The following is a 26159-nucleotide window of genomic DNA, read 5'->3' as shown; positions in this document are numbered from 1 at the left end:
GCATCAGCCCTGCCCTTCCCCTGTATTAATACAATAGATTAATAACTTTGAAGTTTAATTATGTAGCCCAGAAATTTAATATGAAAAAAATACCTAGCCTTGACACTGCACACTGGACCATTATGTTAATTTAAGGTCTGGAAGTTGTTGCCGGAGAATATGGTAACAGCAATTAGAGTAAGATTTGGACAAATTCCTGGAGGAAAAGTCCATAAACTGTTAGTAAGCTGGACACTACTTATAACCAAAAACAGAAACTGTGGTTCCACATTAAAGCCATTACTTATCCCTGGGGTTGGCAAGATGGAATCTTGTTACTTGTTGGGATTCTTCTAGGTACTCGTGACCAGAATTGGCCCATGTTGGAGACAGGATACTGGGCTAGATGGACTATCTGTCTGCCCCAGTATGGCTTTTCTTATGTAAAGCAGAAAAAGAGCATTTCCCCAGGAACTCACCATACAAAAAAAAACAAAAATTTTGATTTTGGTGTCTTCTCAGTAAACCATAAACCCTCTCCAGTTCCAAGCTTATTGTGAAGTACCTGTAATATAAAATCTACAAAAAGTACCCAGGACCTATACAGCATAACACCACTAACTTACAGAAGTAGCACAAGGACTCTGCCTAGGAACGCTCAACATAGTAAATATTGCAGTGGAACCTTGAACATTAAAATGCCTATTGGAGAACTGAACAAGCTGACATATTACGGATGCTTAAATAGAAACTCCATGCAGTACCTAGCCTCGGTCACAAATATTGAACACAAATAGACCCTTTCCAAGTGCAGAATAAGTGACCACAACCTTTAAATATGGACATGTAGACAAAAATTAAATATAACCCCTAAGAAGCCACACTCTGCACACAGTGCAACACTAGAGAAATGCAAACAGCACCCTGCATTCTATAAAAAATTAAGAAATCAGCGTAAATTTCTTGTAACACTGACATTTTCCATTCACTAAATTAAAAATAAAATTCTTTTCTACCTTTGCTGTCTGGTTGTTTTCTTTCTTATTATGTTTGTCAAAAATAGAAGCAGTGGGAATCAAGTATCAAAAAAACCTCCCCAAAAGTCAAACAAGTACTAAAATACAATGAAGCAGTTTTAAACTTAAAATAAGTATAATGATAGTAGATTCAAAAAACTAAAATAACAAAAAAAAAAATCAAAATATCACAACATCAAAAAATGGTACACCAAAACCTAGTGAAACAAGTCCACTTAATAAAGTTGAAAAATAAAATTGTAGAAAAGGACTTATCTGTATTCCAGGGATCGAGTGCTAAATCTTCAGTATGGAGGACAAGTTTCCAAAATAGTGTCTAGGGTTTGATGTCGTCAATTCACAGCTGGTGGGTCATGCATTAGAAGAGTGTCGTAAATCCATGCTCATAAAACACAGTCCACAAGAACTGGCAATCTTTCTGGCATCTCTCATCTCCACCGCTTAGCATTTTTTTTCACACCTTCACCTCCTCACTTGGTTTCTCTCTCCCGTCCCTTCTCCTCACAGTCCCATGTCATTTTTGTTGCTTTTTCACTTTGCTCCCTGCCCCCTCCTTCTGCTGCAGTTCTTAGATCTTCTACCAGCATCAACTCTCCTCTCAAGGCAGCCTCGCACTTTGCCGGCCCCAAAAGATCTCACTGTACAACTTCCTGACCTGTTCCCGCGTAGGCAGGATACTGCAGAAAGCTTCCAGGGCCAGCAAGAGGCGAGGGTGATGCTGCCGGAAGTTCGGAGGACTACAGTGGTGGCACAGTGCGAGGTGGAGAGGGAAGTGAAATAGATGCCGAACCTCGGGGAGAAGAGAAGGGATCAAGAAACCAGACCGCACACTGAACGCTGCCTCCGCGGGACAAAAGGGCAGCGACAGCGCGCGAAGGATGTGGATGGGCGGGCCTGGAGGGAAAATGGCTGGGCCTGGGCCCGTCCATGGCTACGCCCCTGGTATTTTGAATTATCTGCAGTCTAACTTGTAATTTACAAGAACAACCTGTGAACAAACTATTGCAATAATCTGAGATAGTACAAACACCTGTACTAAAATCCAACCCCTTCCCCTTTACAAAGCCACACAGTAATGCCGACACAGCCCATTCAAAGTGTGTCGGCATTACCATGCAAAAAATGTACTTCTGATTCAAAGTTGTCTCATGATTTTGGTGGGCGTTATTATATTATAGAGTTGAACATCTGGGAGTTTCAATCCCTCCTCCTCATACTACCTCACTAAAATGTTTTATTAATAAATATGTTAAAAAGCACTGGTCCCAGTACAGATCCCCGAGGAACTGTCTCCGTTCAGAAACTGATCAGTTCCTAATCCACAACAGGACATTGTCTCCCATCCTGTAATATCTACAGAAGTCTCTCATAAAGAGGTTGGTCAACTAATACCTGAATAATAGAAAGATTTATTTTCAATTGTCACAAATTAAAATTAATAAACGTCAACTATTTGATCAGGCATACAGAAGATAGGTTTTACTGTGTTTTCTCTTCATGGAGCTTGACTGTAAAGAATAACAGTTTTGCAAAAAAAAAAAAAAAAAAGAGCAACAGGGGTTGAGATTAGGTGATGACTGGAATTTTATGGCATGTGCCATGTCCAGGATCTCTATTTCTATTCCATTTAAAGAAAACGCAGTAAAAGTCTTAAATAGGTGGTATCTGACTCCGGCGCGCCTTCATCACATGTTTTCAAAGGAGTCCTCCTTGTGCTGGAGAGATTGTGGGCAGGAGGGTACCATGGGGCATCTCTGGTGGTTCTGTATTAAAGTTCGGGCTTTCTGGAAGGCAGTGCAGTATAGACTCCAGAGATGGCTCTCCAAGCCTAAAAAGTGGTCTCCTGAGTTTTTTCTTTTTCCTAAAAAACCGCCTGGCTTGACTACATCATAGTCCCTATTGGTTTGCCATGCCATGTTGGCAGCCAGGGTTACTTTGGCCACTTCATGGAAGTCCCCTCAGTTTCCTTCAGTGGTGAAATGGCTTAATAAGCTGTGGTACACATGCAAAATAGAGAGGCTCTGGGCTCAACGTTGTAGAACGCTATCTAAATGGGAAGCTATTTGGCATCCTTTTGTTTCCAATTGTTCGTGTTGATGGCCGTGGCTGGGGGGTGAGGGGTGGGGTTTCCCTTCCTTGTTTTTCCCCCTTCTCTTGGGTGGGGCGGTTGGTTATTTGTACTTCTATCAGATAAATCTGGAAGTTTATTGTGTGTTGTTACCTGTGCCTTGGGAAATTCTTTGTATGTTATTTGGAGCCAATTTTCATGGGAGGTGGTTTTACAAGGTTTGTATTTGTGTGCACTTGATAATGTACTGTGTTGGCTGTAACTTATGTGTTATTGTTAATTCTCCCAAACTTTAATAACGACTTCATTAAATTACTACACCCATCCAAATCCCTATTAAATGTCCCTTTCAGAAGTATTTGGTGCTATAACAGAAATGATTTCTAAAAGCTCAGGATTATAGCTTTCTCATATATTTATATGAAAAACGCAACCAGAGAATCTATCAGTTTTACGATGACAGATCAGATACTAAAACATACTGAAATAAAACCAGACTGCAGGTGCTTTTTCATGCAAGACTGGTTAGTTACCAAAAATACAATAGCTGCTGCTCTCCTCGCTTGCAATCTTTTTCACTCTAGTTTTATTGAAATTGGTTAATATTTTTCTAAGCATTAACTACTACAAACTATCTTTTAAAAATTTCAGTGTTAATACTCTTCATAAATAACCCAAAATATATTTTTGCCAAAATGTTTAACCTCTCAAAATATGTAAATGAAATATTTTATAAGCATGGCACATCACACCAGGTTATGTGCACTTTTTGGGCACATTAGTACTAAGGCATACTGCCATGTGCCTTATTGTGTTATTCATAACATATAGGACACTATGAGGGGCATAATAGAACGGGGCACCCAAGTTTTCCTGAGGGCGTCCTCGCAGGACGTTCTCAGGAAGGGGGGGGGGGGGGGGGACCCGTATTAACGAAACAAGATGGGTGTCCATCTTTCGTTTCAATAATGCAGTCGGGGATGCCCAAATCTTAACATTTAGGTCGACCTTAGAGATGGTTGTCCCCGGTTTTCAGAAATAATGGAAACCAAGGACGCCCATCTCAGAAACGACCAAATCCAAGCCATTTGGTCATGGGAGGAGCCAGCATTCATAGTGCATTGGTCCCCTTGACATGCCAGGACACCAACCGGGCACCCTAGGGGGCACTGCAGTGGACTTCACAAATTGCTCCCAGGTGCATAACTCCCTTACCTTGGGTGCTGAGCCCCGCAAAACCCACTCCCCACAACTGTACAATAATACCATAGCCCTGAGGGGTGAAGGGGGGCACCTACATGTGGGTGCAGTGGGTTTCTGGTGGGTTTTGAAGGGCTCATATTTACCACCACAAGTGTAACAGGTAGGGGGGGGGATGGGCCTGGGTCTGCCTGCCTGAAGTGAACTGCACCCACTAAAACTGCTCCAGGGACCTGAATACTGCTGTCAGGGCTGGGTAAGACATTGAGGCTGGCATGAAGGCTGGCAAAAAATATTTTTAAAGTTTTTTTTTTTAGGGTGGGAGGGGGTTAGTGACCACTGGGGGAGTAAGGGGAGGTCATTCCCGATTCCCTCCGGTGGTCATCTGGTCAGTTTGGGCACATTTTTGAGGCTTGGTCGCAAGAAAAAAATGGACCAAGTAAAGTCAGCCAAGTGTTCGTCAGGGATGCCCTTCTTTTTTCCATTATCAGCCAAGGGCGCCCATCTGTTAAGCACGCCCCAGTCCCGCCTTCGCTATGCTTCCGACACACCCCTGGGAACTCTGGTTGTCCCTGCGACGGAAAGCAGTTGATGACGCCCCAAATCGGCTTTCGATTATGCCGATTTGGGCGAATGACGCCCATCTTGCGATTCGTGTCGAAAGATGGGCGCCCTTCTCTTTCGAAAATAAGCCTGTATGTATTTTTATACAGACACAAATTAAAGTAAAACTTTTAGTATATAACCCCCATAAAAAGAAATTAGGCAAGTGTGTTTATTTTAAATATATAAATATACGCACAACTTAGTTATATAACGTGTGAAAGTACTGCAAATTCTTAGATAAAACCAATAAATCTTATTACTATAGAAAAGGAAACAGAAGAATGGTAAAAGTCCAAACAAGCATCATTGGTCTGTGATAACCTTTAATATTTGTGTGAAAAATGTGTACAGATTACATTTTTTTCAAGCTCTTCTTAAACTGAAACGTAAACACTTTTCCTGCACTTTCCTTTTAGCACGCCACGCAGTCAGATGAAAATAAACTATTTATGGCACATGCATATTCTTTTTGCAATGCACAAATGTCTCTTCAACAGAGTGTGCCAACTGCAGCAGCTCCCTGTGGATGTGTTGTAAGATAGATGTTAAAGCAATAATGAAGGTCTGTTAGCCACTGTTCTTGAACTTCACCAGTCTTCAGGTTCTGGTGGAGGGGGGGAAAAGAAAAAAAATATTAGATTGAGAAATATGTCACCCGTTAAACACAACCTGTATCTCTAAAACTGACAAAATACAAAATTCAATCACATTTAAAACCTGAGGCCTACTGATTCACATTGTCAAAAACATATAAAAGCAGTACACAAATGAATTACTCTTAAAATTCAACAGCCATTATTAGTGCTGTCAACGTGGAATATTCAAGATAGCCCATGAAAAGATTTGCTATTTTTTTCTTTTTTGATGCTGAACATAATCTATACGGAATGCAGTGCAAGCTGCATTGGGACTAGCTCCCCAAATTAAAGAAGTATCATCCTAAATGAAACTGCTTTGTGTTTGTGAAATAAAAATCAGTAATCTAGCTTCATATTAGTAATTATTTGGCATGCAATAAGATCAGTCATATACAATAATACATTCATCATTAATAAAACATTTCATTATGCACTAATAATAGAGATATGAAACTGTATGAGAGAGAAACTTTTTATTTATCAATGCAGCCTGTTTTCTATTTTTCAGTGGTGTATCAGAACAAAAATCATAGCACCTTTGATATTTACTATTTTCTTCAAAGACAATAAAATTATAAAACCTTGGCTGCTGTGACACTAACTTTTAAAAATATCTGGAAATTATTCTGATTGCTAAATACCAGAGCCCTTGAAGCCCACTAAGAAAACTGCTCCATACCATAATATCCTGAACAATCTGTTGGACCAGAACAGCATTCATTATCATTTGACTCCTGAGCTGTGTGTGCTGCAACAAGTGACGAATCAATTCAGCGATGACAGGTAGCTCTTCCTGAAGAATCCTGCTCATTTGCAAACTCTGTAGCATTAGTTTGAAGACCCGTGGAATGACAGTCAGCAATGAAACACATGATTCCCATAGAATGTTCCTATAAATGAAAAATCAAGTAAATACACTTCGTGTGTTAAAGGCAGACAAAAAAGATCCTTTCAAAGATTTTTATTTGGAACACAGGCCCAACTTGTTTTCACTTCTATGTAAAATTATTTCTTTTTTTTTTTTTAATTTTTATTTAATTAAGCTTTTTAACAAACATAAATTTACAATTATGAGTGATAATACACTACTTGGAAATTATACATAATATAACAATAGAAATTCTTAAATTCAAGTTTCACTGACTATTGACCACAAATTAAAGAAATAATCCAAGATGCAAGATTATATACTAATCTAAAAGAAATATTTTTTAAGGTAATACAAATAAATGATGCGCCAAAAATATATCCCGGGTGTTCCCTCCATGTCTGTTAAACAGTGAACATATGGGGCTATACCACTACATTTACTTCTTCCCTACTTAGTAAAAATTCCTCCAATTGTTTAGGGTCAAAGAATTGAAACTGTTTAGATTGAAATACAATTCTACAAATACAAGGAAATTTCAATAGGAAGTTAGCTCCCGTTGCCAAAGTTCTTGTGCGCAAAGCCAAAAAGGCTTTACGCCTTTTTTGAGTCTCTCTAGATAAATCAAGGTAAATTCTTATTCTAGACCCCAAAAAGTTTGAATCCAAGTGTCTTAAAGAGAGCCTTAATACTGCATCTCTGTCCATTTCCAAAGCAAATGTGGCCAATAAAGTCGCCCGCTTTGTTACAACCTCAAGAGACGACTCCAAAAAGGAAGTCAGATTCAACTCCCTACCATCCTGGAAAGGTTCCCCTGATTCCTTACGTGGACCAGTTTGTAGATAGAAAGCGCGAGTTATTGGTGGTAGGGAGGTATCTGACATACCCAGTATTTCAATAAGATATTTCTTGAGCATCTGAATAGGTGTAATCAAAGGTGAACTGGGAAAGTTTATCAGCCTTAAGTTAGTCTTTTAGACTGATTCTCGAGATATTCCAGCCGTCTAGAGGTAAAGTTCTTATCTTTAATTAGTGTTTGACCCACAAGTTCCAATTTTGAAGCTTTTTCGGTAAGAGCTTTAACTTCCCTGGCTTGAGAATCAGTCTTTTTCATTTGAGAGAGTGCAGCTTCTGATAAAGACTTTATAGTTACCGCATTTTTAACCGCCAAAGATTGTAGGGAAGCATGTGCTGTAAAGGTTAAGTCCCAAAGTGACTCCAAGGTCACTACGGCAGGCTTTTCCATTTTCCCAAAAGTCAACACAGGAAGCGGCGCTTTAGCAGCCTGCTCCAGAATACTCACTGTCTGAGACAACAGCACAGGAAAAGATGACATTTCTGGGGCTTCTAGGCTGGCAGCACCATGTTCTTCACTTGGCTCCAACAGGCTCCCTCCCTGGTCACTCCGATTTCCACTCTGGGCTGGAGCGCAAGGGCTCTGAAGAAAGCCTCCACTTCCTGGTTGTGGGGGGGCCGCACGTTCGACGGGGCTCAGGGAAGCCCCGTCTGCACTGTCGGCCAACGCCAAAGCGCCAGCCTCCTCAGACGGAGTAGAAACTCTCCCGGGTCCCAGCGCGACTCCAAAGTCCTCCAGTCGCGCTTGACGAAGCTGGCTAGACCCGCCAGGGAGAGAGGGAATCTCCCTGACTTTACCTCTCCGTTTCCCCATAGCGAGGGTCAGGTAAGGAGCCAGCCGCTACAGCGTTGTATGGAGGAGAGTGAGACGCGTCTGGTAGCGCGTCTCAGACCGTCGCCATCTTGGACCCTTTATTGCTATGTAAAATTATTTCTAATCTGCCAGAACTGCAACATTGTGAAATCAATGAAATTATACCAAGCAGGCAAATGATTATGCACAAGGAACCCAGGTATTTAACATAAGAATATTAAAAGAATCTATACAATCAAGATATAAGCCTGATAGAACAACATACGCTACAATCATGGCGTGTCAATGTCCATTATGTATCAAAAGAACCATTACATAAAATGGGATCTCCAATACACAATACATGCAATAATGCCATAGCACACAATGGGGCTCATTTTCAAAGCATTTAGATTTATAAAGTTACACAGGTTACTCTGCAATACTGTGCCTTCTTACATTCCAATCCGACTTGGTTTCTCAGAGTTGAAAAAGACTTACCATGACATGTCTGGTAGGAGCCATGACAATACCATATTCTAAGATTTCACAGAAATCCACTGCTTTTGCAAAGTCTTAAAACCCAGTTTAAAATTAGCATTTAATATATTAATCCATACAGTACTCTACATTCATCATTCAAAGATATATCACTACTAGTGCAAGGGGGCCCACTATTTTGTTATATATGAAGTTTGATTTTGCATAGCATTTGTAGGTGGAAAATAGAGCATCCAAGCTGGGATGCTCCCACTTTCCTGTGTATTCTATAAAAGGCTATGCTGAAGTAAGGAAGCCAGGACCATCCCGAGCCAGGAATGTGCCATGTGCGACACACCCCTTGAGTTCCTGCCTGCTCACCGTGTTGTGGCCAATCAGGGGAAGCAATTTGTGGGGTGCAAATGTTGGCACACCGCCTTTCTTGTGTCCTGTGAAGTCGCATTGCCCACACATAACGCACTATGGCCCTGAAGCATGCACATGAATACACATGCAAAAGTTCTGTAACAGCCACTTCAAATGAGAAACACATTCACAAAAGAGCAGCATCACTTCAGACTTTGCCTCTATGTAAGTACCAATTTTGCAGCCTCTGTATATAAATGCTGGCATTTATATGTACATTGTTGCAGGGAGCAGAGCCTGAGTCAATAAGGGGCCCCTGTCATGGGGTTAAAAGATCTTAATAAGAGGGAGGAGAAGCTGTTCTGACATTTACATTGCACGCTAGGGGGCATGCGCTGAAGCTACAAAGTAGTAAATTTAATATGAATCAGAGAAAATGTTTCTTCACTCAACGTGTGATTAAACTCTGGAATTCGTTGCCACAGAATGTGGTAAAGGTGATTAGCTTAGTAGGGTTTAAAAAGGGTCTGGACGGCTTCCTAAAGGAAAAGTCCATAGACCACTATTAAATTGACTTAGGGAAAATCCACTCATTATTTCTGGGATGAGCAGCATAAAATGTACTTTTTCGGGATCTTGCCAGGTATTTGTGACCTAGATTGGCCACTGTAGGAAACAGGATGCTGGGCTTGATAGACCTTTGGTCTGTCCCAGTGTGGCAATACTTATGTACTTATGTAACACTTGGACTTGAGACAAGAAATCTATACTCTCCTTAGGTAGGTCCCTTTAAAAGCAGGGGGATGGGAGAAAGGGATGAGAGCTCTTGGAGCAGGCTACCAGAGCCTTATTAAGGATGCTCCTCAGCTCCATGAAAAATGAAGGGAAGGTAAAATTATGTCTTACCTGATAATTTTCTTTCCTTTAACGCAGCAGATGAATCCAGGAACTAGTGGGTTAAGTCCGCCTACCAGCAGGTAGAGATGGAGATAAACAAACTAAAGGCAATGATGCTAGACGGCCAGCTCCTTCCTCAGTTAGTATGTCATTCGTAAGCATTTGCCAAGGCCAAAAATATGAAACCAACAACAACCAGAAACCATCCTCACTATGAAAAACAGAGAACCAAATAAGAACTTAGAAATAACTGCAACTTGATCCAGAAATCGGAATCCTTTCCGTGTTCCCATATCTGTCTGAACTCTGCAAAAGAGAACCCGGAAGGAAAAAATAGCCACACTGCGCAGAAAATGAAAAAAAATGTCTGCTGAACTAGGGAGGGATCCTGGATTCATCTGCTGCGTTAAAGGAAAGAAAATTATCAGGTAAGACATAATTTTACCTTCCTTGTCACTTGCAGCAGATGAATCCAATAACTAGTGGGATGTACCAAAGCAATCCTTAAGTAGAATGGGAAGCTGACGCTCCCCACGCCAAAACTCCCGCCCCAAAACTCGCATCTTCCCGAGCAGACACGTCTAGCCTGTAATGCTTCGCAAAAGTATGACGGGATGCCCAAGTAGCCGCCCGACAAATCTCTTCCAAAGATAAGGCTGACTCCTCCGCCCAAGAAGCCGCCTGTGCCCGAGTAGAATGCGCATTCAGAACACTGGAGACGCCTGCCCTTGTAGCAGATATGCCGCTCCAATGGCTTGCCTAATCCAGCGAGCAATGGAAGCCTTAGAAGTTGCCTCACCTCTTTTCGATCCCGACAAGAGCACAAAGAGATGATCCGAGCATCGAAACTCGTCAGAGATCTGCAAGTACCGAAACAAGGCTCTCTGCACGTCCAGGAAACGTAGCGAGGAAAACTCCCCCGGATAATCCTCTCTTCGAAAAGACGGAAGATAAACCGCCTGATTGACATGGAAAGCCGAAACCACTTTAGGTAGAAATGACAGCACCGTCCAGATCGACACCCCTGCTTCAGAAAACTGCAAAAAAGGATCTCTGGAAGTTAAAGCCTGAATTTCAAAAATCCTCCTAGTCGAAGCAATGGCCACCAAAAACACTGTTTTAAGTGTTACATCCTTCTCAGAAACCTTATTCAACAGCTCAAATGGTGGGGCCTGGAGGGCTCGCAGTACCACATTCAAATGCCACGCTGGCCACGGCTGCTGCAGAGGAGGCCGAAGAGCCCCGTATAGGAAACGGACCACATCAAAGTGAGCTGCTAAAGAGGAACTGTCCAGTTTGCCCCTAAAACAAGCTAGCGCGGCCACCTGCACTCGAAGGGAATTATATGCCAATCCCTTTTGAAGACCATCCTGAAGGAACTCCAGAATAACCGGAATGTCCGCCCGAAAAGGCGATTCAGCATGCAAAGCACACCACGCCGAGAAAGCTTTCCACACTCGCTCGTACGCTGCTGAAGTAGACTGGAAGTCACAATGGAGGCTCTGAGAGTGCTCGAACGAGATACGCATACCACGGCCATCAGGGCCAGTCTGGGGCCACTAGAATGACCGGCCCCCGATGCCACCCTATGCGGCAAAGAACTCTCCCTATCAGAGGCCACGGAGGAAAAACATACAGTAGCTGTTGTTCCGGCCATGGTTGGAGAAGAGCGTCCAATCCTGTGGATCCTGGCTGCCGTTTGCAGCTGAAGAACTGAGGAACTTTGGCATGAGATCCATTACTGGTCTTCCCCAACGTTGACAGATCAGCCGAAAAGCTGAGTCCAACAGAGTCCATTCCGCTGCGTCCAAAAGAGCCTGGCTGAGAAAATCCGCTTGAACATTGTCTTGACCCGCAATGTGCGCTGTCGACAGACTCTGAACATGCGCTTCCACCCATACTAGAAGACGAGATGCTTCCACTGCCAAGGGAAGACTGCGAGTGCCCCCTTGCCGATTGATGTAGGCCACCGCCGTGGTGTTCTCCAAGAATACACAAACCGCCTGCCCCTGCAGAAGGTCCTGAAAACTCCGCAGCACATTCACGACTGCTCACAACTCCAGACGATTTATCGGCCAAGTCTCTTTGAGAGGTATCCATGATCCCTGGGCTACTCGATGAAGACACTGGGCTCCCCAGCCCGCATGGCTGGCATCTGTCACGACTACCACCTAATTGGGAGACGCCAGAGAAACACCTTTCTGCAAATTGGCTGACCGGAGCCACCACGTGAGAGTGTTCCTGGCCTGGCTCGACCAAGGAAGGCGTCGTTGATAATCCAGCGATGTCAGCGACCATCTGCTCGAAAGGAAATTCTGAAGAGGCCGCATGTGAGCCCTTGCTCATTACCTCCAAGGTTGCAGTCATGGAACCGAGGAGCTGAACATAGTCCCACACTCGGGGAGCGCGACGACTCAATAAGGTCCGTACCTGAAAAAGCAATTTGATCCTTCGCTCCTCGGGGAGAAACACCTTCCCCCGCTTCGTATCGAATTGCACTCCAAGATACTCCAGACTGAGTAGGAACCAGATGACTCTTGTTCATACTGACCACCCAACCTAAGGATTGCAACACCGCAATCACTCGGTCGGTGACCACTCGACTCTCCTCTGCTGTCGTCGCCCAAATCAGCCAGTCGTCGAGATATGGATGCACTCGAATCCCCTCCTTCTGCAGGAACGCTGCCACCACCACCACCACCATGACCTTGGAAAAAGTGCGTGGGGCAGTGGCCATTCCGAAAAGAAGGGCCTGAAACTGGAAGTGCTGACCCAGCACCGCAAATCTGAGAAATCTCTGATGGGGCTGCCAAATGGGATTGTGCAGGTAAGCTTCCCTCAAATCGAGAGCAGTCAAAAACTCGCCTGGTTGAACAGCAGCAATAACTGCCCTTAATGTCTCCATGCAGAAGTGATGAACCCGCAAAAACTGGTTTACTTTTCTGAGATCGAGAATAGGTCGAAAAGCCCCTCCCTTTTTTGGAACCACAAAGAAGATGGAGTACCCGACCTGTGCGCCTTTCGAGAGGAGGAACGATAGCCCCTATTCTTAGCAGGTCTCACAAACACTGCAGAACCACTGTTCTCTTGGCCCGTGATACACAGCAGGACTCCAGAAAAAAGTCTGTGACGGGAGAGAAGAATTCTAGCTTGTAACTTTCTTGCACCACATCGAGGACCCACTTGTCCTAAGTAATTCTGGCCCACTCTGGAAGAAACAGAGAAAGCCGACCACCGATCTGCTCTCCTCTCGAGTGGACCTGCGCCCCTGACGAGAGGGGGGTCCAGCCGGACGCTTCTAGTTGCGAAAGGAAGAATGCTGCCCAAAATGAGGACTCTGAAAGGCTGCGTTGGAACAGCCTGGGCGATACCGTCGCGTCTCTCTGAAATGTGACCTTGAGGCTTCCTGCCTGGAAGTAGATGCTGAGATTTGGAATCCCCCCAAATCTTTAACAATCTTTTCTAGGTCTTCCCCAAAAAGCAATTTCCCTTGGAAAGGCAATTTAATGAGCCGTTGCTTAGAGGCCATATCTGCGGCCCAATGACAGAGGCACAGAAGACGCCGAGAGGAAACGGTCAAGGCCACGAGTTTGGCCAAAGCACGGACCAAATCATACAAGGCGTCCACCAAGTCCGCCAGCCCAATATCCATCAGCGACATCTGAGGAGTTCTTGGTATATCAGACTCCGAAATCAAATCCATGACAGAATGTAGCCAACTGAGACAAGCTCTAGCCGCATAAGAACTACAAACAGAAGCTTGAAGTGTCAAAGTGGCCACTTCAAAGGCACGTTTTAAAGAGGCCTCTAGCCATCTGTCTTGCATATCCCTTAAGCGTCACACCACCTTCCACTGGAAGAGTAGTCTTCTTAGTGACCGCAGTCACCAGGGCATCCACCCTAGGTAGAGCAAACTGATCTAAACGGTCCGCTGAAACCGGATACAGCCTGGCCATAGCCCTAGCTACTTTCAGCCCCCCATCCGGATCTGCCCACTGAAATCAGCTCTTCAATAGCTTCATGTACCGGAAAGGCCTTAGAAGGTCTGGTACTAGCCATCTTGGGGTTGACCGCATGAGAAGAAGCAACCTCAGGGTCCTCTATATTCAGGGCTTCCAGCGCCTCAGAGATAAAGGAGGACAACTCCTCCTTATTGAAAATCCTCACGGCGGAAGAGTCCTCTGGTTGGTCAGTGAGGACACCGTCCTCCATGTCCTCTACCCCCGTCTGCAGGACCCCTCCTCAGACCCCAAAGCAAGCCTAGGCTTTTTAAGGGAGAAATCCTCTGGGGAAAAACCCAAAATCTCTTGGTTACCCTCAGACCCCCCTAAGAGAATCAAAGGCCGAAGCTGTTGCAACTGCGTGGGGGGGGAGGGCAAGGCCCTTTTCAACAAAAACGCCTGATGGAGTAGCAAAATAAACTCTGGCGTAAACCCCTCCCCCGCAACAGAGGAGGTCGCAGCCATGGCACCTGCACCTCCGCCCACAGTGCCTGACGGCCCCCCCGACTCCCCTACCAGCAGAGAAGAAGCTTTGCCCAATACTGCTACCGGAGCCAGCTCCGCGACCGGTCACAAAATGGCGCGAGAATCACCAGGCTCTGGGCAGGAAAGCACGCTCTCGGGGGGGGGGGGGGGGGGGGGACCACCACTCTGTCGAGTCCCGCCAAATCAGCGTACCCCGTGCTGCAAAGGTCCGCTGAACGCCATTTCCCGCACCGGGAACAGCATTGTACCGCCTCCACTGCCATCGCCCGTCCCCGAACAGGAACCCAGCAGGACTTACCCTGGACCGGGAAAGCGCGGGAACTGATAGCTGAGCCAAAGAAAAAAAACTCCGACTCCACTGCGAGGTAGGCTCAGACAAGCAGGCAACAGAAAACAGGACTCGGACAGCAGTAACACACACCTGCTCTCAGCAAAAACACACTTCCCTGTCTCTTCTGTGTTTCTCTTTCAAATAAATTCTATGGTTCTCTCTCTCTTTTTTTTTTTTTTTTTAGTGAGGAGGCAGAAACAAACAGGGAAGGAAAGGAACAACAAAAGGCTGTTCAGAGGGAATTTGAGGTGCAGCAGGGACCCAGCAACAGCGTATGCTGCCAAAGGGGACACCACCAGTCCGCCACCCCCGGCTCAAACTGGCCACCAGCTCAGGAGCACCCTCAGAGGCCTTGGGCACAGGAGCTGGAGAAAAAGCCGTCCAGCACCTGCTGAGATAGAGACATATTAACTGAGGAAGGAGCTGACCGTATGGCATCACTGCCTTTAGTTTATCTCTATCTCCACCAGCTGGTAGGTGGACTTAACCCACTAGTTCCTGGATTCATCTGCTGCAAGTGACAAGGAATGGTCCAATCCCAGAGAAGGAGGAGGAGAGAGGCTAATTTCCCTGTGTGCATATAAACTCCCTTGTTTTAGGACAAGAGAGGAGTAAGGGGGAGGGTTGTAAGAAAGTCCAACTCAGAAAGGAGCAAGGATGGCCTGAGAAGTCCTGAGAGAAAGTCAGAGAGGTATCAGGACTTGTTGGTTGACAGCTGGGAAGAGCTGGAACTTGAGACTTTTATAACTGGAATGTATTGACTGAAGAGGGAAGGCAGCCAAGGCATGAATTATGAAGAAATGCTGAAGGTCGCACCTTAACCTGCAAAGGCTAAGACCAAGAGGAAGTTCCCTGGTATGTCTAATTTTTGCGAATGATTTTTGATTTAACAGCCGGAGGTAGAGGATAGGAACCAGAGTGCTTAAATAATGAAGAAGGCTTGGTACTATCCAGGGTGTGATGACTGTTGAAAGAAAGGAATCAGTCTTGCTTTTTTTTTTTTTTAAAGACACTGAAAGAGAAACCCCCCATGCAGGTGTTGGAGGCCTAATTGTCAAGATGATTGCTAAAGAGATCATTAGCGCAAATAAAAGACTAAAAACCCGTCTTTTATCCAAATCTTTTTGGAACAGAAAGAGACCATTGAAGATAAAAGTGAATAATTAAGCTCAGCTGCCTGTGAGAGAGGTGAATGCTGAAGTGAGTGTTTGATGGGAGGTACTTCTCATTGTATAAAAACTGGAAGACAAGGGCATTAAACATTCAAGTTACACGAAGAGGAAGCCTGTATGACTTTTGGGGTACTGTACCTGGGTGTGAAAATATTGCTTTGTCTCTTCAGCTCACAGAGTATGGGAAGAGGGATTTGGCCAGTTTTGAGACTTGCTTGCTATAGATCTTTGCAGTGGTAAAAAGTATGGTGGAGTTAAAAACATAATAGCGCAGACTGATGCTTCATCTAGCCCAGTATCCTGCTTCTGGAAGTGGCTAATCCAGGACACAAGTACCTGGAGTTCTCTCCTGATCTTTTTTCAGTTACTGCTGATGCTTCAGCCTGCCACGCAGAGCACTGACTCACCGCAACACACTCACTGGAAGCTTCCATACGACAGTGTGCTGGATTTTACAAAAATGAACATTCAGAATGTCAATTAAGACAGCATATAAAAGAACTCGTTTTAGGGAATTTGGGAAGGGGGGGGGGGGGGGTTTAAACACCACAAAAGTAAGCACAGTTGCCCCCTAAATCACTGCTACAAACAACAGAAAAAAAGAGCAGACCATATTTACTTCCAAGTCATCAAAATAGCAAACAATTTCCTTTAATTGCCCAACATGGCCATGTTTCTCTCTACAAGGGCTGCATCAGGGGTTGGGTATGTAGTTTTTCCTCTACTTGTATATGTCTTTTATATTTAGTTTGTTTTAAGTTGTAGGTGTTTTGATTGATTACTTTATCTAATGGCCTTTTATGTATTTATTTATTTACAGTGTTTTGTTTAGCCCCTGATGCAGCCCTTATAGGGTGAAACATGGCCATGTTGGGCAATTAAAGGAAATTGTTTGCTGTTTTGATGACTTGGAAATAAATATCATTTTACTTTTTACGTGGTCTGCTCTTTTTTTCTGAGGTTCTGGATCTTGCACATCATTTGCCTCTTTGTTTTTTGGTCATTGGTACAAATGCCAGGTCCACATGAGCAGTTATTTGACACTTAAGATAAAGGAAATCATTAGAGCCAAAAAACAATCCTTCAGAAAGTGGAGAAGAGAACCAACTGAAAGTAACAGGATAGATCATAAGGAATGCCAAGCCAAATGCAAAGCGGAGATAAGGAGGGCAAAAAAGGACTTTGAGAAGAAATTAGCGTTGGAAGCAAAATACATAGTAAAAATTTTTTTAGATACATTAAAAGCAGGAAACCGGCCAAAGAGTCGGTTGGGCCGCTGGACGAAAATGGTGTTAAAGGGGCGATCAAGGAGGACAAAGCCGTAGCGGAGAAATTAAATGAATTCTTTGCTTCGGTCTTCACCGAGGAGGATTTGGGGGGGACACCGGTGCCGGAAAGAATATTTGAAGCGGGGGAGTCGGAGAAACTAAACAAATTCTCTGTAACCTTGGAGGATGTAATGGGTCAGTTCAGCAAGCTGAAGAGTAGTAAATCACCGGGACCTGATGGTATTCATCCCAGAGTATTAATAGAACTAAAAAATGAACTTGCGGAGCTACTGTTAGAAATATGCAATCTGTCCCTAAAATCGAGTGTAGTACCGGAAGACTGGAGGGTAGCCAATGTTACTCCGATTTTTAAGAAGGGTTCCAGAGGAGATCCGGGAAATTATAGACCGGTGAGTCTGACGTCGGTGCCGGGCAAGATGGTGGAGGCTATTATTAAGAATAAAATTGCAGAGCATATACAAAAACATGGACTGATGAGACAAAGTCAGCACGGATTTAGTGAAGGGAAGTCTTGCCTCACCAATCTAATGCATTTTTTTGAGGGGGTAAGCAAACATGTGGACAATGGGGAGCCGGTTGATATTGTATATCTGGATTTTCAGAAGGCGTTTGACAAAGTGCCGCACGAAAGACTCCTGAAGAAATTGCAGAGTCATGGAATCGGAGGTAGGGTATTATTATGGATTAAGAACTGGTTGAAAGATAGGAAGCAGAGAGTAGGATTGCGTGGCCAGTATTCTCAGTGGAGGAGGGTAGTTAGTGGGGTCCCGCAGGGGTCTGTGCTGGGTCCGTTGCTTTTTAATGTATTTATAAATGACCTAGAGATGGGAATAACTAGTGAGGTAATTAAATTCGCCGATGACACAAAATTATTCAGGGTCGTCAAGTCGCAGGAGGAATGTGAACGATTACAGGAGGACCTTGCGAGACTGGGAGAATGGGCGTGCAAGTGGCAGATGAAGTTCAATGTTGACAAGTGCAAAGTGATGCATGTGGGTAAGAGGAACCCGAATTATAGCTACGTCTTGCAAGGTTCCGCGTTAGGAGTTACGGATCAAGAAAGGGATCTGGGTGTCGTCGTCGATGATACGCTGAAACCTTCTGCTCAGTGTGCTGCTGCGGCTAGGAAAGCGAATAGAATGTTGGGTGTTATTAGGAAGGGTATGGAGTCCAGGTGTGCGGATGTTATAATGCCGTTGTATCGCTCCATGGTGCGACCGCACCTGGAGTATTGTGTTCAGTACTGGTCTCCGTATCTCAAAAAAGATATAGTAGAATTGGAAAAGGTACAGCGAAGGGCGACGAAAATGATAGTGGGGATGGGACGACTTTCCTATGAAGAGAGGCTGAGAAGGCTACGGCTTTTCAGCTTGGAGAAGAGACGGCTGAGGGGAGATATGATAGAAGTGTATAAAATAATGAGTGGAATGGATCGGGTGGATGTGAAGCGACTGTTCACGCTATCCAAAAATACTAGGACTAGAGGGCATGAGTTGAAGCTACAGTGTGGTAAATTTAAAACGAATCGGAGAAAATTTTTCTTCACCCAACATGTAATTAGACTCTGGAATTCGTTGCCGGAGAACGTGGTATGGGCGGTTAGCTTGACGGAGTTTAAAAAGGGGTTAGATAGATTCCTAAAGGACAAGTCCATAGACCGCTATTAAATGGACTTGGAAAAATTCCGCATTTTTAGGTATAACTTGTCTGGAATGTTTTTACGTTTGGGGAGCGTGCCAGGTGCCCTTGACCTGGATTGGCCACTGTCGGTGACAGGATGCTGGGCTAGATGGACCTTTGGTCTTTCCCAGTATGGCACTACTTATGTACTTATGTACTTACGCTTGCCTGGAGCAGGTGTAAATGCCAATATCCATAATTTTTAAAAATATGCATGTATTGCAGAGAGAATGATACAAGGACAAAGTTGTGACTGTCCCCATCCCTGCAAACTCTGCCTGATCCTATCTGCACAAGCCTCAAACAGTTATTTTATATTTAAATCATTTTATTAAATTATAAAAAGAAACTATATTCTGTACAACTGTCATTTTATAAATCACAAATCATACAGAACAAGGATCAACAAAACCACTGTCTCCTCTCCCCCCCTCACAAATATCCCCTCTACTATGGGGAAAACTGAACAAGCCAAATTACTACAGAATGCTACATAGAAAATTCATGCTAACAGAATACCTCTGTCACACACAAAACACAAATGCCAAATACATAATAGTTAACTAAAAATGATAAACATAAATTAAACTAAAATCCCAAGAAGCCACACCTTGCATGTAGTACAACACCAAAGAAATAGAAAGAGATGCATTTCCTCTTATACTGTGCAAAATATAAAGATCACATATGCCAGGGGTGATGTTGGAGAGAGTGCAGTGCAACTAGAGCCCTAAGCCTGCAGGAAGCTGAAGGTGACATGGCCTGGTAGTGGGCTTTGGGGTCCCCTCCCAAATTTCTGCCCTGGGCCCCAGCCATGTCTAACACCATCTCTGGCAGGATACATATTTCAAATCTGACTTATTTTAATCACAAAATAGAAAATACAATTATTTTTCTACCTTTTGTTGTCTGGTCATTTTAATTTTCAAATCATGTTGGTCCCAGGCTCTGGTTTGTTTCCTTCTGTCTTCTCTTAACCCATTAGTGCCCAATGTTCCCATAATAAGCTACATGGGAACATATTGATTTGTTCCCATATTTTTATTATTATTATTTATTGCATTTGTAGCCCACATTTTCCTACCTATTTGCAGGCTCAATGTGGCTTACAGAGTCCTGTTATGGAAATGTCATTCCAGGATATCAGATACAATTAGTGATGTTAACAGGTTAAGTAAAGGGAAAAAGAAGAGCTTTAGGGGAAAGTATAGAGGGTAGATTTTCATAACTGGGATGGGTTGGTGAAGTGATTTAGTGAAGCTATGGGTTCTCTTTGTAGGCCTTGTTGAAGAGGTACGTCTTCAGAGATTTACAAAAGTTGGTTATATCGTCAATAATTTTCAAGGCAGTAGGTAATGCATTCCACAGCTGCGTGCTCATGTAAGAAAAGGTAGTTGCATGTATCAGCTTGTATTTTAGCCCTTTACAGCTGGGGAAGTGTAGGTTGAGAAATTTACGGGATGATCTTTTGGTGTTTCTGGTAGGCAGGTCAGTTTAGCATGTAGGTTGGGGCGTCTGCATGGATGATTTTGTGTACAATTGTGCAGATCTTGAACGCGATGCGTTCCTTAAGTGGGAGCCAGTGAAGTTTCTCTCTTAGAGGTTTTGCACTTTCATATTTAGTTTTTCCAAATATGAGTCTGGCAGCGGTATTCTGGGCACTAATGGGTTAACTCACTCGCCAGGATCTCCAGCCCATTTGACATTTCTTCTTTCTCCATCATCTTTCATCTCTGTGCACCTATCTTTCCCCATGTTCAGCATCACACTTCTCTGTATCCCCTATACTTCCCTGTCCAGCATCTCTCACCACATTAATCACCACTCTATGTTCCTATCCCCTCCCTCTGTATCCAGCATCACTCTTCTCTGTCACGATGGCTCCCAAGTCCAGTATCTCCTTTATGTGCTCCTATTCTTCCTCATGTCTAGCATCTTCCCTCTGTGTCCATACACTCCCTCCCATGTCTGGCATTGCCCCTCTGTATCTATATACCATCCACATGCATCTCCCCTTTGTATTCCATTAAGTTTGGACTCTGCTTCTTCTTACAGAATTGCACCACAGTATCAGTAGGAGAGGCGGTGGTTCTCTCGGTCCTGGACCTGGGTAGAGAGGGATGTCAGGCACATGAGAGGGAAGTACTGGGCCCTCCAAAGCCCTGGGCCCCCAGACACTGTCCATTTGCCCAAATGGGCAGACCACCCCTGATCTCATGTATATTCAAAGTGCCTATCCTGAAAACCAGATCGTTTTGCAGCACCGAAGGACCATAACTGTCCATATCTGTGCAAGTAAATAAACACCTTCTGTATGTTATATGGTCAGGGAGGTTCACTGTTAACCTAGATATCCACGGGTAACACTATATGGAAAAGACTGATTATTTCTAAAACAGCAAATACAATCTGAAGCATCTTCCAACAAGGAATTCTTTTTGTGCCATTGCAGCAATCAACTCCCCATCTGCTTTGTCAGTCTGCTTCTCAGCTTCAGGTCTCTCTCTCTCTCAGACAATGCACAGCACCATCCCACTAGGAACCCAGCAATAGTTCACATATTAGTGTCATATTACATGCGACTAGCTGCCTTTGCTGCAGTATTTTATGTGTATTCTGTATTATCAACTGCTCATATCTATACACATCTCCACTTAATGAATCCAACCCTCCAATATTTTGCTGTCACTATAAATATTATATTGCTATTAATGGATTATGTGAAGTTTAGAGGCTTATATGTTTAAACCATTTTCAATGAATAAATTAATTTGCTGGAAACTACTTTTACATATGACAAACATTAACGAGATGCAAAGGCAGAAAGAAAAACACTGTGCCAATCTGCAATTGTCCTTCAACCAAGCACTTTTTAAGAAAGCTGCACCTTTCACAGTTAAATCTCATGTTCAGAATTTCAACAACAGTCTGTGCAATAAATTTACTGAACAGAATGTACCAGATACTTTGAAAAACTCTTATATACCACATTCCTGCGCAAACCTTCAAAGTGGTATACAAATAAAATAATATATAGAGCTTAGCAACAGCAGCCTAAAAAATTTCAACACAACATAAAACACAACCTGAAGCACAACTGACAATCAAATATAACAGCCCACTTACACCTTAGGGATAAGATAGCAGAAAACAGAAAGGCTGACTCACACCTGAATATAAAAGGTCGCTCATTCCATACCCATGGCACAGTCACTGAAAAAGCAAGCTGCTGCCAATGTTCTATCTGTACCACAGGTTGTGTGGAAAGCTCTAACTGCTCTTCCCATGACTAGATCTCAATGGCCTAGCCAGTTCATCCCATCTGATTTTCTCAGATAAAGAGGTCACCCATCTTGAAGCAACATCAAAACTTTACAGTAGAGACTTGCACGGGAACAGGGTTTGCGGGCGTGAAGCCATTCCTGCGGGTTCCCGTGGGGATGGACGCCATTCCTGCATGGTTCCTGTAAAAGTTATTGCAGCACTTGTGCCAGTCTTTCACTTACCAAGTATCAAGTTCTTGAGTGCTGTCTCCTACTCCTTTAACAGCACAGATGCAGAAAGTCTCCATTAAGGAGGTGGTAGAGACACAAATGATGACGGAATTCAAAAGGGCATGGATTTTACACAGAGGATCTCTAATTAGAAAATGGAAGTTATAAAAAGCCTAAACTTAATTGGCTGCAATGTGTGTAAATGTGTCGAGTGACGCTTAGATGGTGACTCCAGCTGTGATGAACTACGGCCGATACTGGGCAAACTTGTAGGGTCTATGTCTCCTATGTGGCAACCTCGTTAGGATGGGGCTTAGACAGCAACTTTAGTGGCTGGAACATAAGGATAATGCTGGACAGACTTCTACGGTATGTTTCCAGCAAATGAGAAGACAAATAGGATGGAGTGGGCTTCGACGACAACTCCAGCAGTTGGAACATAAGGATAGGGCCGGGTGGACTTCTACGGTCTATGTCCCTGAAATGCCAAAGAAAGACCATAATCAAGTATATAATATCACATTTATTGTTGATTTAATTACGAATTGATAATGAGAATGACTAGTGGGCAGACTGGACCGTTCAGGTTTTTATCTGCCATTACTATTAATCCTCTCTGCTCCTGGGCTGATGCACAGACCTCAGTTCCCACACAGGCACAAGCATCCTACTGGCACGTGCATGTGGCAACCTCTCAGCACACAGTGCCAGTGAATCAGAGACAAGTCTTAAATGTGCGCACCAGAGTGTTCCAAATTCCAACTTCTGTTCCTTCCTTGCCTGCAGTGCTGCAGCTCGAACCCAGAGACAGACTGAGAGAGCCGACTGGAACGGGTGGGGGACAGGTTAAATTCTTGTGGGGATGGGTAAGATTTCTGTCCCTGTGCAACTCTCTAATTTCAAGTTTAATTTCTGATTAGTTTAGTTTATTAAGATTTAATATACCGCCTTTAATAAAATCAAAGTGGTTTACAAATCAATAAAACATAGAATAAGAAAAGAAAAGGAACACCAAAGAGCAACAGTGAAAAATAGTAAGGATCAGAAAGGTAACAATAGAGTAGAGCAGAGACAGGGAGTCCAAAGCTGACAGCCATTTGGGCCAGACTGCCAAGTCCAGTACCATAAGAAAAAGCTTTAATGAACAGGTGAGTCTTCAAGGTTAGTTTAAAGTCTCTGGTAAGACTATTCATTGCGGAGGGTAAAAAGCAAATTCCATAAAGAAAAGAAAGCAGAATGTCGGGTGGTTTGAAGTCTGGTGTGTGTTAAAGAAGGGATAGTAAGTTGGTTAGTAGTTGAGGACTGCAAAGGATGGATGGGTCTGTAATGGACAATCAAAGATGAGAGGCAGGTAGGAGCATCAGCAAAAAGAACTTTGTGAGTTAATACAAGAATTTCATACTGCATTCAGAAGGCCCCACCTAGCTATGGCCCTGGTCACAAGTACCTGGCAGAAACCCAAATAGTGGCAACATTCCATGCTACCAATCCCAGGGCAAGTAGTAGCTTCCCCATGTCTGTCTCAATAGCAGACTATGGACTTTTTCCTCCAGGAACGTATCCAAACCTTTCTTAAACCCAGATACACTAACCGCTGTTACCATATCCTCCTACAAAGAGTTCCAGAGATCAACTATTTGTTGAGTGAAAAAAAGTTCCTCTTGTTTTAAAAATATTTCCCTGTAACTTTGAGTATCCCCTAATCTTTGTACTTTTGGAATGAGTTAAAAATCGATTCACTTCTACTCATTCTACATCACACAGAATTTGTAGACATCAATCATATCTCCCCTCAGTCGTCTCTTTTCTAAGCTGAAGAGCCCTAACCTCTTTAGCCTTTCCTCATATGAGAGGAGTCCCACCTCCTTTATTATTTTGGTCGCTCTTCTTTGAACCTTTTCTAATTCCATTATATCTTTTTTTGAAAAATGGCGACCAGAACTAAATGCAATACTCAAGGTGAGATTGCACCATGGAACGATACAGAGGAATTATATATTATTTACCCTCCCTTTCCTAATAACTCATAGTATCCTATTTGCTTTTTTGGCCAACGCTCACACTGAGCAGAAGATTTCAGTGTATTATCTACACCTAGATCTTTTTCTTGAGTGCTAACCGCCAAGGTAGACCCAAACATCAGGTAACTACGCTAGTCATCCAATTTCCTAAGGTCTTCCTGCAATTTTTCCACAGTCCGCATATGTTTTAGCAACCTTGAATAGTTTTGTGTCATCTGCAAATTTTATCACCTCACTTGATGTTCCAATTTCCATAGCATTTATAAATATGTTAAATAGCAACTGTCCTAGTACTGAGCCCTGCAAGAATCAACTATTCACCCTCCTCCATTGAGAGAAGTGACCATTTAACTCTACCCTCTGTTTTATGCCCAATAATCAATTCCTAATCCACACTAGAACATTGCGTCTTAACCCATGACTCTTTAATTTTCTCAGGAGTCTCTCATGAGGAACTTTGCAAAAGCGTTCTAAAATTCTAGATACACTACATCAACTGGCTCACATTTATCCACGCCTTCAAAGAAATGAAGCAAATTGATGAGGCAAGACTTCCCTTGGCTGAACCTATGCTGACTCTGTCCCCCTTAAACCATGTTTACTTATGTGCTCCGTAATTTTATTCTTTATAATAGTTTCTACTATTTTACCCCAAACTCATGTTAGTCTTACCAGTCTGTAATTTCCTGGATCAACCCTGGAACGTTTTTAAAAATCAGCATTACATCAGCCACCCTCCAATCTTCAGGTACTACGGATTCATTGAGTACCCTTGGATATATGCCATCCGGTCCAGGTGATTTACTACTCTTTAATTTGTCAATTTGGCTCAGTATGTCTTCCAGGCTCATGGAGATTTCTTTCAGTTCCTCTGCATCATCATCCTTGAAAACCATTTCTGATACGTAGGTAGATCTCTTACATCATCTTCTGTATAGCCTAAAGCAAAGAATTCAATTCGTTTCTCTGCTATGGCCTTGTCCAATTTTGAACAGTTTCATTGTTCATCCGTCCAAATATATTGTGACCCCTAAGGCAGAGGGTTTGTTACACCGAAACATGGACCGTGTCGAGTCCTGCTGTACTAGCACCCAATAAAGCAACTTTTAAGCACCAATTCCTGTGTTGGGGTGTCCAATGTCCACCCTCTACTCTTATTTTGATTGGCAAGTCAATCTGAGCCAAATTTTGAGTCCATTTCTGAGACGTAGATGGTACAGAGGAAGGAAGAGATAGAGAAATCGAAATCTGAAAAAGTCTATGATCAGACCACGGATTTACTGCAGAAAAAACAATGATTTAATCATAGAATCGGATGGGGTTAGAATGAGGTCAAGGGTGTGACCAGCTTGGTGAGCAGGAGACTGAATCCAGCGAGCAAGATTCAACTCTGAAAGTAGATTTAGAAAATGCTTAGTACGAGGGAGGGATGGAACATCTACCTGAACATTGAAATCTCCCAGAATAACGACATTGGGATAGTTAACTGTAGCATTTATGATTGTCTGAAAGCAGGAATTCCACAGAGTCTAAATCATTGTAGGTGGGCAATAGAACAAAAAAGTAACAGATGATGATTTTTTGGAGGAGCAAACAGCCAGCACTTCTGGAAATGAAGATGAAAGGGTTATTTCAGTGAGCTCCAATTTATCGGAAAAAAAAAAATTACCGCAAGGCCACTCTCACGCCTACCAGGTCTACAGAAGTCAATAGAACTAAAGCCAGCAGTTAAACAATTCGCAAAAGACCTTCCTCACCAGGTTTTAATCAGATTTCTGTGAGAAAAAGGACCTTGAGTTTAGATTGTGATAAATAAGGTCCTGTATTAATGTTGCCTTAGAACAAAGAGATCTGTAATTTTAATGACCAACATTAATGTATGATTGTCGTTCCTGATG

General features: G+C 43.3%; 1 protein-coding gene across 3 annotated transcripts in view; it reads right to left on the bottom strand.

Annotated features, from left to right (window-relative positions):
* Window positions 1-5205: 5205 nt before the first annotated feature.
* Window positions 5206-26159, bottom strand: part of TEX10 (testis expressed 10) — a 236419-nt gene continuing 215465 nt past the window's right edge. For all 3 annotated transcript variants that reach the window (XM_030205096.1, XM_030205101.1, XM_030205108.1), the window contains exons 13-14: window positions 6208-6418; window positions 5206-5494 (exon numbers count right to left, since the gene is read on the bottom strand). In XM_030205096.1, coding sequence (XP_030060956.1) covers window positions 5381-5494; window positions 6208-6418 — 325 coding nt within the window. In that variant the 3' untranslated portion in view covers window positions 5206-5380. The remainder of the gene's footprint in view (window positions 5495-6207; window positions 6419-26159) is intronic.

The sequence above is a fragment of the Microcaecilia unicolor genome, chromosome 1 (genome assembly GCF_901765095.1).
Source record: "Microcaecilia unicolor chromosome 1, aMicUni1.1, whole genome shotgun sequence".
Taxonomy (NCBI): Eukaryota; Metazoa; Chordata; class Amphibia; order Gymnophiona; family Siphonopidae; genus Microcaecilia; species Microcaecilia unicolor.
This window is presented reverse-complemented; position numbering and strand designations above follow the sequence as displayed.